This window comes from Leopardus geoffroyi, chromosome E3 (assembly GCF_018350155.1).
Source record: "Leopardus geoffroyi isolate Oge1 chromosome E3, O.geoffroyi_Oge1_pat1.0, whole genome shotgun sequence".
NCBI lineage: Eukaryota > Metazoa > Chordata > Mammalia > Carnivora > Felidae > Leopardus > Leopardus geoffroyi.
Window position 1 is genome coordinate 22,152,542 of NC_059340.1, and position 19,635 is coordinate 22,172,176.

Sequence of the window (19,635 nt, forward strand, 5' to 3'; positions counted from 1 at the left end):
GTTCATGGGTTCAAGCTTTGCATAGGGCTCTGTGCTGACAGCTCAGAGCCTAGAGCCTGCTTCAGATTCTGTGTGTGTGTCTGTCTCTCTCTCTGCCCCTCTCCCACTCACACTCTGTCTCTCTCTCCTTCAAAAATAAACATTAAAAAAAAAAATTTTTTTTTAAACATTAACTAAATAAAGGAAAGAAAGAAAGTTACTGAAGAACCCACTTGCAAGGCTGGACATTGGGAGTCAGGCGATGCTAAAATTCTCTGGCTGCCCCTTCTCTGGCTTATGATTTGGTAGAAAAACTCCCCCCTGAAACAGAGAATTCTTCTTGGGCTTCAACTGTAACTGAGGAGAGACCACTCACAGCTGTGGGGTTTGGATATGTTTTCTTGAATCATCTCCAACTGGATGGTGGTGATGCTGGTCTCGGGGGTCCCATTCTGAGAGACGGGAAGAGGCAGGGGAGTTGCTGGTGGGAATGGCTGTTCCTTCTGGGCCATGGGGTCATGACGAGTAAACCAGGTCAGGCGGCTTACCTAAGGAGCAGCGATGGATTAGAAGATTGGGGTCCCCTGCTCGACCCCGCGTTCAGCTTCGTGTCTGAGAATGTCCCCGGCCTGGCCCTGTCACTGCACCTACCACGAGCTCCACTCCCTGCACTCTTCAGAAGCAGTGGGCATTCCCCCCACGATTCCCCCAGGTTATTTCAGCAGCCTCAGTTCTGTTGGGACCTCCCCCCACCCCTCCCTCATCCCAGCCCCCAGAGCTTAACCCCAGCCCGGGAATCTGGGGGGACCCGCCCGTGAGCCACTCAGCACATATATTTCTCTAGCTATAGGGACTGAATTGGTTCGCAGATACATGTGTCGAGCTGACTCCATCGACGGGAATCGGGAGCTTTGCCAGAAATGCTGGGACGAACATGTTTCTGCTATTGCTTAATATAAGGGAAGATAAAAGCCTTAGAAGCTGGCAGGCCCCTGTGGTGCCTGAAAATAGAGGCAGAAATAAGGATGGATTCTGATGATCCTCAGTCCTGAATCAGGCTGTCCCTCAAGCCTAACCCTGGATGTCCCAGCTTTTTGAACAGTCGAACCCTCTTTGTTAAGGCCAGCGTGGGTCGGTCTGCTCACGGCACAGGGTCTCCGTGGTTACACAGTACCAAACCCAAATGTACCATTTCCTTGGAGGGTGGCTCCGTGAACCAGCTCACAACAGACACCGTGATCAGAGTAACCGCGGACAGAATCATGGAGAAGTAGAGGTAGTGGACATGCTTCACCACGGCGGGGCGGTCATCTGGCTGGTCACACCGAGGCTGCGTGTAAACGAAGTCCAAGGCCAGCCGAATCAAGCCTAGGAGAAGGCCCAAGATCAGACCTGAGAAAGCACCCTGTAAATCAGAGCAAGGCCATCTTAGAGACGTCCAAGGTTAAGGGGCGGCCGGCCTGGGCCTCTGCGGACCTCGATCTCGACCTTGACAAGCCGTCCTCAAGAGCTTGGCTCTCTAGGGACGGTCGATGCACACGTCAGTGATTTGAAAGGACTGCAAGTTACTCAGCTGTTTATCTTTCACACATGACTAATCATTTATGCATAATTCACTCCTTGTTAACTCGGCTCCCCCGTTTAATGACGGAATGCATCAACACAGAACCCCCATCGCTGCTTTGCAAAGGCCGGGTGGCACCCTCCCCATGCCTCCCTCCACAGAAACGCGTCCCCGGAAATGCCACCCATGCCCTCACGGGGCGGCACTAGCTTCTCGCGTGGTGGGGACTCATCCAGAGCTACCTTTTCATTGGTCCGCTTCCAGAAACATCCCATGATGAAGACCACAGCCACTGGCGGCTGCAGGTAGGAGCTGATGGACTGGATGTAAATGAAGAGCTGGCCCCCCTGGCTGGCCTGAACCACGGGGATCCAGAGGATGGAGATCAGCACCAACAACAACACAAACACCCTGACAGCAGGCCGAGAGAGACCCTGGTTAGTATGCCTCCCGGGATGCTTACTGCTGTCTCTTGTTAATAGCGCTATTGGGGTAGAATTTTCACAAGATTCACCCATTGCAAGTGTACAATCCCAGAACTTCGGGTAACACAATCAAGATTCAGAGCATCCACTGCTGGGGCGCCCGGGTGGCTCAGTCGGTCGAACGTCCCACTTTGGCTCAGGTCATGATCTCACAGCTCGTGAGTTCGAGCCCCACCTCGGGTTTTCTGCTGTCAGCACTGAGCCCACTTCAGAGCCTCCGTTCCCCTCTCTCTGGGCCTCCCCTGCTCACACTGTCTCCCTCAAAAATAAACTAACGTTAAAAAAAAAACCCGCCAAACTGTTTTAAACAGTTGGACCGTTTTACATTCCTACCTGTAGTGCTATGAAAGTTGCTATTTCTCTACCTCCGTGTCTCTCTTTTTTTAACGTTTATTTATTTTTGAGACCGCGCGTGTGCGCACGTGCGCAAGTGGAAGAGGGGCACAGAGGGAGACAGAGGATCTGAAGCGGGCTTTGCACTGACAGCAGAGAGCCCGATGTGGGCCTCAAACCCACAGATCACGACCTGAGCTGAAGTCGGACGCTCGACCAATTGAGCCTCCTTGCCTTTTTGATTACAGCCATTCTAGGGAGTGTGTAGCTTTCTAGGGGTACAGTCTCATTTTGTAGATTGATCTAGATCGCAGATCCTTTGTCAGCTACATGGCTTGCAAATATTTTCTCCTCATCTGTGGTGTCTCTTCTCATTGCCTTGATGGTGCCCTTTGAAGTGAAAAACTTTTAGCTTTTGATGAAGTCTAATGTATTACGATTAATTTTTCTTTTCTGGGTTATGCTGTCTGTGTCTGACCTAAGAATGCTTTCACTAACCCAAGACTGAGATAGCCCTCCGGGCTCCAAGATGCCTTATTAGCATGTGTTTTACATAAAATTTGCATACCACTCATTTGGGTCACTTCCGTTCCCCCCCCACTAGACTTCAGCACCTTGCAAAAAGCCTTGATAGAAAAGCCTTCCCTGAGGGGGTGCCTGGGTAGCTCAGTGGGTAGAGTGTCTGACTTCGGCTCAGATCATGATCTCACAGTTTGTGAGCCTGAGCCCCGCGTCGGGCTCCATGCTGACAGCACAGAGCCTGGAACCTGCTTCAGATTCTGTGTCTCCCTCTCTCTGCTCCTCCCCCGCTCACGTTCTGTCTCTCTCTGCCTCTCTCTCTCTCAAAAATAAACATTAAAAAAAATTTTTTTTTAAGGAAAGCCTTCCTGAGTCCCCAGAACCCCATGCCCCTTTTACCAGGCTTTGGGGTCCCACCCAGTCCAGGCTGCGGACTCCTCCTCTGAATCTTTACATCTCCTGGCTCCTGATCATAGCACTCATTGGGGCTGTAATTTCCTTTTATTTTTTTAATTAAAAAAAAAAAACGTTTATTCATTTATTTTGAGAGAGAGCACATGAGCAGGGGAGGGGCAGAGACAAGAGGGAGAGAGAGAATCCCAAGCAGGCTCCATGCCATCAGCACAGAACCCAATGTGGGGGTTGATCCCACGAACCATGAGATCGTGACCTGAGCCAAAATCAAGAGTTGCACACTTAGCCATCTGAGCCACTCAGGCACTCTGTAATTTGCTTTTTAATTATCCTTTCTCTGTAATTCTCTTCTCTTCTCTTTAGTTTTGTGAAAGCAAGAACTAAATCTTTGCTTTGCACTGCTGTGGCGCCCGGCCACCTGGCACATAGTAGGTGCTCAGGGAACGTCTCTTGGATGAGTGACTTCTCTGCACACAGAGTCCTAAGGAACCTCCCCTTTGCCATCAGAGGAGGCTGAGCCTCTGGGATGAGTGGCTGGTGGGGCGTGGCCTCTGGGTGGGCTCAGCTTTCTCCTCCCTGGGTATGTGGGACTTTTCACTCCCCTCCCCCAGCCCTTCTCAGCAGGGCCTTACCTGCCGACAATCATGAGCTCCCTCTCGGACGCCCGGGGCCGGATGCAATTCCAGAGGTCCATGGTGAAGATGGTGCTGGCACTGTTAAAGATGGAGGTGAGGGAGGACATGAGCGCCGCCACCATCACGGCCATCATGAGCCCACGGAGCCCTGGGGGCAAAAGGGAGGTCTATGGGCCTCAGGTTTCTCCTGCTACCGGCTGTTACCTCCACTCGTGACCCCAGGACCCCAGGCCTGTAGCACCAGCTGATCCCAGTCGGTGCCCCTAGGAGGAGGCAGAACTCAGGGGACCATGAGGAGGGACTGGGGTTGGTTGTGGGGAGCCAGGCGGAGACCCCTGCAGAGCCAGGGCCTGGGTTTTATTCGGGGGCTCTGTGGCTCGGTCCCTCCCACGGCCCTCCCATCTTGTCCCTCCTTCAGCTCAGGGCTCAGCCGAGGCCCTCCTTTCTGGATGCTCCAGGGGACTGCACTTAGAAGAGAGGGGACATTACCTGTGGGCAGGAGCTCCAGCACAAGTTTGGGGTACGCGATGTCTGAGCAGCCAGAGGGATTGCTGCAGACCTTCAGGCAGGTGTCTGGGTCCGCACAAGCCACTTGATCTGTGGAAGAAACGAGGCCCAGAGTGAGCAGAGCCTCTGAGCCCAGGCCTTGCCAAAACACGGCCCGACTGACGTAGGCCGGCACCAGGAGCCAGGGTTATTGTATATACCAGCATAGCTCAATGAAATAAAGGAGCCTGGACTCTGTACACCACGACCTTCTTGTTTAACCTTGCCATCGCTGCAAAACTGGGACGGTCACATAACGATCATAGCGGGGGTCGGCTGAGATGACGTACGTCGTGCGCTTAACACAGTCTGATACCCAGGAAGGGCTGGATACATTGCAGCTGTTATTACCGTGACCCAAATAAAGCTGACATACACCTAGCGGCCACTCTCTCCAGTGTCCTACATCAGGCTGCATCCCCGGATCCCCCAAAAGGGGCCGCAAGCATTCCACATCTTGCCTGCCGTTTGTCAGAGGTGCAAAGGCGAATGCCATTGACTGGCACGTGGCGAGTTATTTTCTAAATCCCTCTTTACCCATCTCCTCAATAGCTTTTCTCACTGTAGGCTCATAACAACCCGACCATGCTGGCTGAATGTCTCTCCTCCTCTCCCTGTAATTCTGTATCAGGTCTTTTCCCTCCTGGACAGCATTCTAGTTTTCTAGTGTAAATCCATCATGGCTTCCTGGCATCTGTAGTTCTTTCTTTTTTATTTTTAACTTTTTTTAATGTTTATTCATTTTTGAAAGACAGAGAGAGACAGAGCACAAGCAGGGGTAGGGCGGAGAGAGAGAGGAGGACACAGAATCTGAAGCAGACTCCAGGCCCTGAGCTGTCAGCATAGAGCCCGAGGCGGGGCTTGAACTCACGAACCGTGAGATCATGACCTGAGCCAAAGTCAAGACGCTCAACCGACTGAGCCACCCAGGTGCCCCCTGGCATCTGTAGTTCTTTATGTCTTCCTAGCCTAAGGATGAACACAATCCCAGAAGACGAGCCTAGGTCTCCAGCTCGGAGGACAGAGTGTGTGGCATTGAGTAGGTGCTCAATAAATTTTTATGGGGCCAGGGCTAGCTATCACAGAACTGCTGTTTACTTTTTCATAACCATACGAGGAAGGCAGAGATTACTTTAACCATTTCATAGATAAGGAACCAGGGCGAGGGACCTGATTATAAACACCTACGTCATGTCAGAGGCAGAGTTGAAACCCAGGTCTCCTGACTCCCAATCCAATTTTTCAGAGGAGGAAGACCAAGAGAGTGTATGTTTTCCATCTTTAATGAGTCAGCCAGTCACCTCATCTGAGGCTCAATCGTGACCACTGGGACCTTCAGAACTCTGTATGGTCTCAATGGTTTGGCACCTGCATCTGAATGACATCTTTCCTGTCACCTTGTCACCTTCTGCCTTCCTCAGCTCCTGATATCTGAGCTGACCAATGCTCCTCACCACCGTGCCAACGTCTACCCAACACCTGTCACCCTGGCTGGGCCACTTGTGATCTCAAGTCTCCTCTGCCAGATGGACTGAAAACTAGTTCCCATGAATCACTCCTGGCCCCCTATTCTCAATCCAAAGGCTTCAGTCCTTTTTCCTCATTTTGAGGGGTGACACTGCTTTTCAGCCCATCTCGAACCTCAGTTTACAAGTGAACATGGAGCCCTCCACTCCCTGTGCCGACTTCCCCCCTACCCCCCGCCCATTCCAATGCAGTTCCAGTGTCATGATAACCATTTAGGTGAGGCCTCAAAAGCAGATGTTGGACAGTATACCAGATGAGCTTATATATTCTATATTTTTACCTGCATTAAAACTGCTAATTTAATAAATGTCAAAGGAGACCACGATTTTAAAATGCAAAATGGGGCACCTGGGTGGCTCAACTGGTTAAGCTTCCAACCTCGGCTGAGGTCATGATCTCGCGGTTCGTGGGTTCAAGCCCCGTGTCGGGCTCTGTGCTGACAGCTCTGTTTCAGATTCTGTGCCTCCCTCTCTCTCTGCCCCTCCCCTGCTCACACTCTGTCTCTGTCTCTCTCAAAAATGAATAAAAAAATTTTTTTAAATGCAATATTGTTGTATCTTCCTTTTTGTAACATCAGACCTCAGAAATGGAAATACTCTTGGCCCTTTCATCCACTGGGAAGTCCAAAGTCATACTGGTCTCTATAAAATTTCTCCACACGCTGTCACTTGTCTTCTCAAGGACGGGACCCTTTGCTCCACTAACATCCACCAATGGGTGTTGTGGCCACAACTGATCATACAATTGCTGCGGAATAGAAGTAGATGCCCCCAAAACTCTGGTTCAATCCTTACGTAAAATGAAAACTGTAGACCAAAAGTGATATTTGATGAGAAGTCTTGAGCTGAAAACATCTTAAGAAAAATTATTTTGAGAGTTCAAAGTTCTTGGCTTTTTATGACTCCTCTGAGAAGTCTTAAAAGATAAGGAAGTACTGTCATTCCCATGCCCAGAACATTGTAAGGAGCCTCCCAGTCGGGCAAAGGTCTTGTTCACCTTCAAATCCTATGGGCTTTGCTTCTTTTTGTCCAAAAGCCCCTCTCTTCAAGGTACATCTAGAAGGAGAAAGACTCTCCCCGAGATATTTAATTAACTACACAGTTTAACCTTTGGTTGTTAACTTCATGTTGTTTATCCTTCTCGACATGCAACCTTCAACCATGAAATGTGACAGACACAGTTTACAAGGCCATTGTCCTTGTCTGTTCAGCTTAAAGAATCCATAAGGATATTAGTTGGCTCAGCTAAGTTACACGTGGAACCAACGGCCTGGCAGATCATTAACCCACCATTCAGTAACAACCACCCACATGCCTTAGGTTAATTAATCAACCATTCAGATCTGGGGCAGGTTCTTCTGTCAGAACCTCTGATGTCTGACAGGAAGGATGCTTCTGGCAATGTCAGATCCGAATAACACAAAACCTGTTTCTGAATGCCAACATTCACCAGAGGTTCACTATGGCTCAGGTGCTACAGATAAAGACAGTACATATACCTTCTCTATATTCTTCACAACTCCATGGGGAAGATGTGGTTATTACCCCTATTTTATTTTATTTTATTTTTTTTATTTTTTTATTTTATTTTTGGGACAGAGAGAGACAGAGCATGAACGGGGGAGGGGCAGAGAGAGAGGGAGACACAGAATCGGAAACAGGCTCCAGGCTCTGAGCCATCAGCCCAGAGCCTGACGCGGGGCTCGAAATCACGGACCGCGGGATCGTGACCTGGCTGAAGTCGGCCGCTTAACCGACTGCGCCACCCAGGCGCCCTATTACCCCTATTTTAAAGACAAGTAAATTGAGGCCCAGAGAGGTGAAAAGGCTTCCCCAAATCATACAGCTAGAAGTATCATGGGTGGGTCTCATTCCCATTTCCAGGGCTCAGGTGGGACCACTGGCTTTGTAAATGGGTACGTTTCTAGACTCATGTTTTATTGGTTTTGAGGGTGGTTTTGCTTCTCTCTTAGTTTCCACTAGGGTTCATTTCAAAGTCTGCACCATTTCTCACTTGGATAAGCGGAAGAGAGTGCTGTCCAGACTCATGATAGCTCAGGACTGCAGCATCCTTTTAGGTGGTTTCTGGACCCAATTGAAGATTCAGGGGCCACCTGGCAGAGCAGACATGGGGGAAGACACAGGAACAGGTAAGTAGAGTGGCCAGGGTTTCTCAGTCTTCCGGAGGGCTTGTTAAAAACAGATTGCCGGGCTTCAACTCCAAGAGATTCTGATTCAGTAGGTCTTGGATGGGGCCTGAAAATTTGCATTGTTTTTAAAGAGAGAGAGCACAGGTTGGGGAGAGAGGCAGACTGAGACAGAGAGGGAGAGAGAGAGAGAGAATTAAACAGGCTTCACACTTGAGTGTGGAGGGGGCTCGATCCCACAACTCTGGGATCATGACTTGAGCCGAAATCAAGAGTCAGATGCTCAACCGACTGAGCCACCCAGGCGCCCCTGAAAGCCTGCATTTCTAACAAGTTCCAAGGTGACACTGATGCTGCTAGACTGGGGACCACACTTGGAGAAGCACTGGTCCAGGCCTTCAAACACACTACGACCACCTCACCCTCTCCACCCTACTTCACTCTCTCTTCACACTTACTGCTGGTACCACATGTTAGAGTGTTTTGATTTATATTTTAGCTTGCTTTTTCCTGAGTACTAGACTCATCCATTACATTACAAAGTCCTTAGGGGCAAAGAACATGGCATCGTGATTGCTGATTGGCTGGCTGTTAACAGTGATGGTCAGGGTCTTGTGATTGGTCTTCCAGACACCGATCCAAAGCTTAAAGTGTAATTTGCTGCAAGATACAGTAACATGAGGGGCACCTGGCTGGCTCGGTCAGTTGAGCATCCAATTCTTGGTTTCTGCTCAGGTCAAAACCTCACGATTCATTAGTTCGAGCCCTGCGTTGAGCTCTGTGCTGACAATGCGGGGTCTGCTTGAGATCCTCTCTTTCCCTATCTCTCTGCCCCTTCCCCGCCATGCGCGCTCTCTCTCTCAAAATAAACAAACTTAAAAAAAAAATCCTAAGATACGTGATTAAAAGTCGGGCTTTGGAGGCCGATGCACCTAGGTTCAAATCCCTGCTCACCCAGCACTAGCCAGGTAACTTCTGGCAAGTCATGTAGCCTAGGAGGGGTCTAGATTGCTCTTCCTTAACCCCCACATCCAACCCATCATTAATCTTATTAGCTCGGGGCGCCTGGGTGGCTCAGTCGTTAAATGCTGGACTCTTGATTTCAGCTCTGGTTACAATCTCACAGTTGGTGAGTTTCAGCCTCGCATCAGGCTCTGTGCTGACAGCACAGGACCTGCTTGGGATTCTCTCTCTCCCTCTCTCTCTCTCTCTCAAAATAAATGAATAAACAAAAAAAATCTTATTGGCTCCACTCTGAAATGTATTTTGAAAACATCCATATGGATCAACTTTTTTTTTTTTTTTTAATGTTTAGTTTTGAGAGACAGAGTATGAGCAGGGGAGGGGCAGAGAGAGAGGGAGACACAGAATCCGAAGCAGGCTCCAGGTCTGAGCTGTCAGTACAGAGCCCAACGTGGGGCTCGAACTCACAAGCCGCGAGATCACGACCTGAGATAAAGTTGGACGCTTAACCGACTGAGCCACCCAGGCGCCCCTTTGTGGATCAACGGCTTCCTTGTCACAGAGGACATCCCTGGAAAGCTTGTCAGAAGAAACCACTGCCCAGCATTCCCTGCAACATCTCCCTGTGCCTGTCACTCACAGCTGTCGGCACAATCAATGGATATTTATTATCTTTTTCTCCTCCACCACTAGAATGTGAGCCCTACAACAGCAGAGATACTGTTTGTCTTATTCACTAATGGATCCCCAGCATCTTCTAGAATAAGGCCTGGCAGATCATTGGCTCTCAGGATCTTTGGTGGATACACAGAAGAATAAATAAATGAGCAGATGAACTGACTCCTCTGAGCTTCAATTTCCTCATCTGTAAATGAAAACAGCCCTAACAGTACCTATCTCTTAAGGCTGTTTTGAGGAGTAAATGAGATAATACATTTAAAAAAAAAAAAAAAAAAAAAAGAGCAAACACTTCTACAGTGCTTACTTGTGCCAGAACTGCTTTACGTCTCATGAAGTAATATCCCCATTTTATGAGTGAGGAAACAGAGGCAAGTGGCTTTCCAAGGTCACACAGCTAGTATGTGGCAGAGCCAGGATTCTGGCTGCACCGTTCAAATCAGCGTCCATATTCATAACCACTGCACTCTCGGTCAAGACTCGGCGTGATGAACGTAGGTTGTTTAAAGCTGCATTCTTGTGCACATGTTAAGCCTACCCGAGAGCTGTGTATTTTCCATCAAGTCACTCCAGCTCTTAGTCTCAGGAGGGTTTTTCCAAGCCTTGTGCGCTTTCCCTGGACACCGGCCCAGTGACTCTGGGTTCTCCATGCCATCTGGACTGCAGGAGCATGAGCCCAGCGTCTAGCACCACGGACAGCTCCCCCCACACTTTCCTCCTAATGCTTACTGTCCTAAATTATTCTGACAAAATTTCTGGGCCATCCTACCCTTTCTTTACCAGGTGGCACTGTTTAGGATAAAGCACAAAGGAGGAAGCACTCTAGGTTACACTCCCCTTTGAGTTAACAGCCTTGGTGGGCATGAGAGAAAGCTCACCGATATGGAAAAAGAGGAACTTTCCTCCATACAGATCAGCAGTTCCTGACATCACAGTGACTCCCGATTACACCCTCCCCCCAGTCCTGTTTATCCACACAGCGCAAATGTCATCACTTTACCAGACTGAAAAAACTTTTCTAAGGCAAATATTCTAGAGGCTATGATATCCCTGATTTTTGTTAAATACCCTCAAAGTTATTTGGCCACTGGGCCAAAATGACCAAATGGAGCTGAAACGCTAAAGCATTAAGAGGAACTCTCACATTAGTCTTTAGGAAACTGACATCTGGAACCACAAGGTCTTAGCTCAGTTTGTGGCTTCAAAAAAATACACACGGGTCACCCCTCGATTGGACATATACTAGACGTTCCTGTTGCACCCCTGTTGGGAAACAGTATAGAGTCAAATGTCCGGATGGAGATACCTCAGTCAAAATCACTCTGCAGGGACTCCAATCACATTCTATGATGGCAGTCATACATTTAGAACATGTCACAGGGCCTGAAACTCAAAGACAAATGGCCTCTACTCCCCACTGTCTTCTCACCTGGGAAGAGGACACGACTGACCATTCCAGGGAATACCATCATGAAGAGAGGAAGCACCTTCAGGTAGGCAGCCATCAGAGAGCCTCCTTTGGCATGGGACAGGTTCTTGGCAGCCAGAGACCGCTGAACAATCACCTGGAAAACAGTGGGGTGGTTGGGAGCTGAGGTGGCTCTCTGTAACGGCAAACTAAGTGTGCACAGCTCCTGAGTACGTGTCAAGGACTTAGGATCTTGGTTTGCCTGGCTTCCCTCAGAGGAAACATTGCTTCCCTATCTCCAATACCCATGGTACAGTTCGGAAAGCCAGGAATCCCATTCTGTTCCCTCCCCACTCCTTTATCCTGGGATTGCCGCTGGCCAATTAGATTTCTCCACAGAGTTACTCTATTTCTCTGGCTACCATTTTCAGTTAAGGACAAGTACAAATCCAAGGTGGGCCAATTACAACTTCCCGTGGAACTTCTCTAAGTATCCGACTTCAGCTCAGGTCATGATCTCATGGTTCGTGGTTCAAGCCCCGTGTTGGGTCTGTGCTGACAGCTCAGAGCCTGGAGCCTACTTCGCATTCTGTGTCTCCCCCTCTCTCTCTGCCCCTCTCCTACTCATGCTCTGCCTCTCCCTCTCTCAAAAATGAATAAACATTAAAAAATTTTTGAGAGACAGGCGCCTGGGTAGCTCAGTCGGTTAAGTGTCCGACTTCAGCGCAGGTCATGATCTCATGGTTTGTGAGTTCGAGCCCTGTGTCAGGCTCTGTGCGGACAGCTCGGAGCCTGGAGCCCACTTCTGATTCTGTGTCTCCTGTCTCCTTCTCTCTCTGCCCCTCCCCTACTCTTGCTTTGTCTCTCTGTCTCTCAACAATGAATAAACGCTAAAAACAATTTTTTTTTAAATTAAAAAAAATTTTTTTGAGAGAGAGACAGAGCACACCCCCAGGCCCAAGTCATGGAACCACAGTTCATAGGACTGGTATGAAAAGGAATTAATTCACCGAATGGTTAGATCAGGGCCTGGATCAGCATCAGGAAATGTTTAAATGCCATTATAATTGTCCACTGTTACTTACCTTCTCAGTCTCTACCCAGGAAGATCTGGAACATTCTTTGTGAATTGTGAATGCTGCTTTGCCCCGTGTCCTGTTCTAAAAGTAGCCTAGACAGAGGGCTGTGCGTTCCCTAGGGCAGCACCAGCACAGTGAACCAAGTCAGAAGACTCTACAGAATCTAGGTCAGCAGCTGTACTGTGTGGTCAAAACCAGAGTCACAGCGTCAAGGAGCGCTTGGGTTTCTAGGCCCTCTTGCCCTGCCTGGCATTTGGAAGGAGACAGAGTCCCCTGTGACTATGTCCCCAGGCTCCTGAACCATGCAAGGTGGGTTGGAGGTGGCTTTCAAAGGGTGCATGCTGGAATCCCAACTAAGAAGGGCGTGAGGAATCTCAAGGAAATATTTGCACAAATTCATACTGTGTCAAGAGCAGTTAATAGGGGCGTCTGGCTGGCTCAGTGGGTAGAACATGTGATTCTTTTTTTTTTTTTTAATTTTTTAAAAACGTTTATTTGAGGGAGAGAGACAGAGCGTGAGTAGGGGAGGGGCAGAGAGAGGCGCAGAGAGAATCCAAAGCAGGCTCCAGGCTCTGAGCCATCCGCATAGAGCCCGACGTGGGGTTTGAACCCACAAGCTTGTGAGATCATGACCTGAGCTGAATCCAGACACTTAACCAACTGAGCCACACAAGGCTCCCCTTTGTGATTCTCCATCTCAACATTATGAGTTTAAGCCCCACATTGGGCGTGGAGCCTACTTAAAAAAAAATAGTAACATAAACCATAGCAAACCTATAAATGTTTTTAATGGTGTATTAGCTGTCTCTCCAACAAAAGGACTATGACCAAATTCCTCATGCTTTCTTCTTCTGTAACCATTAGTAACCCCACTTAACAGATGAGGAAACAAGATGTTAGGATGCCAAGGTTACCCCCCCTGAACTTAATTCCAGGCCTGGTAAGTTTGCTTTTTTTCATGTTTATCTTTGAGGTGGGGGAGGGGCAGAGAGGGAGGGGGATGGGGGATCCAAGCAGGCTCCGCGCTGTCAGTGCAGAGGCGGACGCGAGGCTGAAACTCACACCCCGAGCCGAAACCGGATGCTCAACCGACTGAGCCCAGGTGCTCCCAGGCCTGTGAAGTTCAAAGCTCATGCTGTTAACCTAGATCTGCGCTGTGTCCCAAGGTCTCCTCTACCTGAGATGGGCTGAGGGGGAGAAGATTTGCCAAGGACGGGCTCCCTCTTAGAGAGGCGGTACACGTGCGCTGCGCCCACCACTGCCCCGGGCGCAGAGGAGTCGCGGCCCGTGGGGGACCCGGCCTCCATTTCCTGCAGTGTTGACCGGCATACATTCCGCGGCCCTACTCCATGATCGTTACTTCGGTTAAACTTCCATCAGCCCTGACTCTGCAATACGGCTGCCAAGATGGCATACAGATCTCTGGTCTTCAACAGGAGAGGCATTTTGATTCACGGGGCTTAAATCTTGACAAAGTACGAACAGGTATACAGCAGGAAACAACTTCCGTCCAACCTGGCGCGTCTGCCCTGTCTCCCTACCCATGAACCCTCTTCTTTCTTTTACCTACATGCATCCGGGCTCCTTTGTGCAAATATAAGAAATGTGAACAGGGACGCCTGGGTGGCTCAGTCGGTTAAAAGCAGCCGACTTCGGCTCAGGTCATAATCTTGCGGTCTGTGAGTTCGAGCCCCGCGTCGGGCTCTTTTTGTGGGCTCTGTGCTGACAGCTCAGAGCCTCGAGCCCGTTTCGGATTCTGTGTCTCCCTCCCTCTGACCCTCCGCTGCTCATGCTCTGTCTCTCTCTGTCTCAAAAATAAATAAACGTTAAAAAAAATTAAAAAAAAAAAAAAAAAGAAATGTAACATTGATTCTATCCATACTCTGTTAACACAAGGGCTTATTATGCATCCTGTGCTGCCTTGTACCTTATTTGTTTCTCCTTTGCACTGGCTGTTCCCTCTGCTGCACACTCTGTTCCCCACCTATCGCTGGGAGCCCTGCTCCTCTCCTAAGCCTGTGCTTCCAAGAGTCACTTATTGGTCCTACCTCCCCGTGCCACCCTATTTTATTTATTTTATAATATATATTTTTAATCTCTACACCCAGTGCGGGGCGTGAACTCAACCCTGAGATTAAGAGTTGCATGTTCCACCACTGCCCTTTTAAAAATTTTTTAATTTATTTTTATGGGGCACCTGAAGCCTGCTTTGGATTCTGTGTCTCCCTCTCTCTCTGCCCCTTCACCAATCACAGTCTCTCTCTCCCTCTCTCAAAAATAAATACACATTTAAAAAATAAATTTTTAGGGGCGCCTGGGTGGCTCAGTCGGTTGAGCGTCCGACTTCGGCTCAGGTCATGATCTCATGGTTCGTGAGTTCAGGCCCCGTGTTGGGCTCTGTGCTGACAGCTCAGAGCCTGGAGCCTGTTTCAGATTCTGTGTCTCCCTCTCTCTCTCTGACCCTCCCCCATTCATGCTCTGTCTCTGTCTCAAAAATAAATTAAAAAAATTTTTTTAAATAAATAAATAAAATTTTAATTTATTTTTAATTTTTTCGTAAATGTGTATTTATTTGAGAGAGTGTGAGTGGGAGAAGGTCAGAGAGAGGGGACAGAGGATTGGAAGCAGACTCTGTGCTGACAGTAGAGAGCCCAATGTGAGGCCTGAACCCACGAACCGTGACATCATGACCTGAACCAAAGTTGGATGCTTAACCAACTCAGCCACCCAGGAACCCATACCACCACCCTATTTTGAACTGCACTCCCACACTCAACTCCTATTTCCCTACTCTGCTTTAAAAAAAAAAAAGATATATATCACCTTTAAATATTCCACATAATTTGCTTAAATATATTGTGTCTACCCCCCGCCCCCCCACTAGAAGAAGGTGAGCTCCGGGAGAGGCGAGAGCCCTGTCTGATTTGTTTGCTCATGATTTCCAAGTGCCTGGTACACAGAGGACACCCAGTGAGTATTTGTTGAGCAAATGAGGCCCACTATCAATTTTAACCTCCTTTTGAAATATATCATCTGTTTTGCTTCGTGGATCTTTCCCAACATTAGCAGGATGTATTAAGAGTTCCCCTTCGTGGGCGCCTGGGTGGCTCAGTCAGTTGAGTGACCAACTCTCAGTTTCAGCTCAGGTCATGATCTCGCGGTTCATGGTTTTGAGTCCCACATCAGGCTCTGCACTGATGGTGCAGAGCCTGCTTGGGATTCTCTCTCTCTCTCTTTCTCTCTCTCTCTCTCTCTGCCCCACCCCTGCTCCTGCTCTCTCTCTCTCTCTCAAGATAAATAAATAAACTTAAAAAAAAAAAAGAGGGGCACCTGGGTGGCTCAGTCGTTAAGCATCTGACTTTGGCTCAGGTCATGATCTCACGGTTTGTGAGTTCAAGTCCCACATTGGGTAAGCTTGTGCCCTGCTTCGGGGGAACCCCACTTCTCTCTCTTTCTCCCTCTGCCCCTCATGTGATTTTCTCTCCTCTCTCTCTCTGCCCCTTGCACACTTACACCCTCTGTTTCTCTCTCTCAAAAAGAAAAGAGTTCCCCTTTGCAAATATTAGTAGCTTTGGATTTGCCCCTACATGAGCAAGCTCAAGAGGTAATACAACACACAGATGTAGAAAGGAAGTAGTCGAGCTTGGGGGCAAGGGGGCGGGGAATGCAAACAAGAGCAGATGGAGGGAAGAAACACCGGAGTCTTTGGCCCCCCAAGGAAAGAAGCCTCCTGGAGGGCGCTCGCTCAGCCAGCTGGTCTGTACCTGATCCGTACACCAGTACCAGAGGGACGGGATGGACATTCCAAATAGGATCCCGGGCCACGGGAGATCGGATGTCAGCGGGTCTCTGAAAATATGGAAGGCGTCATCTCGGGGCAGTCCGCAGCTGCTGTTCTCACTCCGGTTGCTAGCCAGGGCCAAGAAGTACTTCTCCTTTAGGCCTTCCATCCCTCCGACTGCAGCAAAACCTAGAATTCAGAGGAATAGCAAATTGTCCAGAAACTCAGAGCAATCCACACCAAGCGGTTAAGGGGATGGTAGGAGATGGGTGAAATCCTACTTAGAGCAGAGCTACTCAGGAAGGTTAGTCGCCTTCAAGGTTCTTAACTTTTTTTATATGCCTTCGGTAGTGATTATGTATTGCTTCTCAAAATATTAATAATCAGGGGCGCCTGGGTGGCTCAGTCAGTAAAGCGTCTGACCTCAGCTCAGGTCATGATCTCACCCTGCGTCGGCTCTGTGCTGACAGCTAAGAGCCCAGAGCCTGCTTTGGATTCTGTGTCTCCCTCTCTGCCTGCCCCTCCCCTCCTGGTGCTCTCTCTCTCTCTCCCTCCCTCAAAAATGAATAAACATTAAAAAATATTAATAACACATAATACAAAATACATAAGACTGTAAAGGAAACAGATATACTGAAGACAATCATTGAAACATAAAAATTGTGACTCAATAATTTACATATTTGCTCCATTAAACAGTAAGAACCAGCAGTGAGTGTAATAATAATTTATTTATTTTTAAGATTTTATTTTCAAGTAATGTCTACACCCAACATGGGGTTAGTTAAAATGAAGGTTAATATAAATGGGTTTAAAAAAAAAAAAGGCTTTTTCTTCTTTTTAATCACTCTAAAAGACAACTGACTGTCTAAAGCAAAACTTGTAGCATTGTATTGGGGTTTAAAACATCTGTAAATGTATGGCAACAATAAAAGACAGAAGAGAGGATTTGGGAGTGTAATATTGTAAGGTTCTTTTTTTTTTTTTTTGAGAGAGACTTGTGCTGTCTCTCTCTGAAAAATAAACATTTAAAAAAATTTTTTAAATGAATTCAGTAAAGTTGCAGATACAAAAACCAACATACAAAAATCAGTTGTGTTTCTATACACTAACAAACGATTGAAAGGAGAAATTAAGAAAACCCCATTTACAATTGCATCACAGAGGATAAAAAAAAAAAATAGGAACAATTGTAACCAAGAAGATGAAGTGTCTGTGCACTGAAAACTATAACACACTGATGAAAGAAATTAAGGAAAACACAAATAAATGGGCAGATATTGTGTTCATGGATTAGAAGAATTAATATTATCAGGGGCGCCTGGGTGGCTCAGTCAGTTAAGCGTCCGACTTCGGCTCAGGTCACGATCTCACAGCTCATGGGTTCAAGCCCCACATCGGGCTCTGTGCTGACAGCTCGGAGCCTGGAGCTGCTTCGGATTCTGTGTCTCCCTCTCTCTCTGCCCCTCCCCCGTTCATGCTCTGTCTCTCTCTGTCTCAAAAGTAAAAATAAACATTAAAAAAAAAAAAAAGAATTAATATTATCAGCATGTCCACACCCCCCAATGAGATCTACAGATTCTTTTTCTTTTCTTAATAAGCTCTATGCCCAACGTGAAGCTTGAACCCACGAGCCTGAGATCAACAGTCGCATTCTCTGACAACTGAGCCAGCCAGGTGCCCTGCAATCTACAAAATCAGTGGAATCCCTATCAAAATTTCAATGGCTTTCTTCACAGAAATAGAAAAAAAAAAATCATCCTAAAATTCATATGGAGCCAGAAAAGACCCAGATACCCAAAGCAACATTGAGAAAGGAGAACAAGGTGGGAGGCATCATGCTTCCTGATTTCAAGCTTATTATAAAGCTGTAGAAACCAAAACCATATGGTGTTGGCATAAAAAGACTCACAGACCAATGGGACACACAGACCAATGGGACAGAATTGAGGGCACGGAAATTAACCCACACGTATATGGCCAGTTAGTTTTCAACATGTGAATCTCTGCAGATCCCTTGGGAGAACATCTAATAAAGCAGATTGATGAAGATTACAGAGGGCTGATCTGTAATCTCTTTCCTGCCCGACTGTAATGGATTAAGTAATGGAACTTCCCCACTGAGAACCCATACTTTTGTGGAGAAAGATCTAGAGGTGTTGCGAAGAATGACAGACCTTGGGAAGATCTACATTTTGGGTCTCTTTGCATCTGAAACCTGTCATAAGCAGCTCGTGAAGCCCTGGGGGGTTCAAAGGTTTGGTATTTATGACAGTGACCACACCGAGCATTTTTCTAATACAGCTGACAATTGTCCTTCACGTATTTGTTACTCATTTGTATTTCCTCTTTAAAAAAGAAAAAAAAAGTTTATTTATTTTTGAGAGAGACCAAGAGTTGGGGAGAGACAGAGAGGGAGGGAGACATAGAATCCCAAGCAGGTTCCAGGCTCTGAGCTGTCAGTCCAGAGCCTGACTCAGGGCTCAAACTCACGAACCATGAGATCACGACCTGAGCTGAAGCCAGACGCTTAACCGGCTGAGCCACCCAGGCGCCCCTGTATTTCCTCTTCACATATGGTATACCAGTGAAGTTTTCTTCTTCATGAGGGTCCAAAACATTTGTTAAAGTTAATGAGCAACTTTTGTTCATGTTGTGAAACAATTATTCCATAATTACTTCCTTAAAGTTTTGTTTAAAAGACGAAAGCCACACATAAACACAATTTAAAGTGTGCAGAAAGGCACAATGCTATGATAAAACTCGTATCTCCTCGACCCCTGTTCCTAGACAATTCCTGAGTCCTTATTTCTTGTGACTTTGACACTCTTGAAGAACTGATTAGGAATCTTGTAAAATGATTCTCCATCGGATGTCTGATGTTTATTCCTGAATAACATTGAGGTTATGTGTTTTTGGTAAGCATGGCACAGAGGCTCCGTTATGTCCCTCTCACCCTATGAGCAGCTACATATCAATATGTCCTATTCCTGGCGACATTGACCACGATCACTTACCTACAATGGTGCATGCCAGGTTGCCCCAGGGTAGAGCGACTATTTTCCCCTTTGTGATTAGTGAGTATCTTGGACGTGGTAACTGAGATCATGCAAAAATCCCTGGTAACTTGAGCATTTACCGTTGAATCTTGCCTCCAATTATCATTGTGGTGCCCTCATGTTGATTTTCTATTTCTCTCCCTCTGTCTGCATTTATTAATTGGAATTCTTCTGTAAGAAGAATTTTGTCCCTCTGTCCCTTTTATTTATTAATCATTTTTCCCTCTCAATATAGGAGGAACTATTCATTTTTACCTAAAAATCAGTAAACTTCCGGGGCGCCTGGGTGGCTCAGTTGGTTAAGCGTCTGACTTCAGCTCAGGTCATGATGTCCCGGTTCGTGAGTCGGAGCCCTGCGTTGGCTCTGTGCTGACAGTGCAGAGCCTGCTTGCAATTCTCTCCCTCTCTCTCTCTGCCCTTTCCCACCCCCACCCCCACCCCCCGGTGCTTTCTCTCTCTTTCTCAAAATAAATGGATAAACTTGAAAAAAAAAAACCCAGTAAATTTCCATAAGTTCAG

General features: G+C 47.6%; 1 protein-coding gene across 2 annotated transcripts in view; it reads right to left on the reverse strand.

Moving 5' to 3' along the window:
- Positions 1-19,635, reverse strand: part of SLC5A11 (solute carrier family 5 member 11) — a 48,361-nt gene that overhangs the window by 1,479 nt on the left and 27,247 nt on the right. For both annotated transcript variants that reach the window (XM_045461608.1, XM_045461609.1), the window contains 7 exons: positions 16,041-16,246; positions 11,219-11,354; positions 4,419-4,526; positions 3,927-4,077; positions 1,786-1,954; positions 1,169-1,384; positions 356-527 (listed from right to left, as the gene is read on the reverse strand). In XM_045461608.1, coding sequence (XP_045317564.1) covers positions 356-527; positions 1,169-1,384; positions 1,786-1,954; positions 3,927-4,077; positions 4,419-4,526; positions 11,219-11,354; positions 16,041-16,246 — 1,158 coding nt within the window. The remainder of the gene's footprint in view (positions 1-355; positions 528-1,168; positions 1,385-1,785; positions 1,955-3,926; positions 4,078-4,418; positions 4,527-11,218; positions 11,355-16,040; positions 16,247-19,635) is intronic.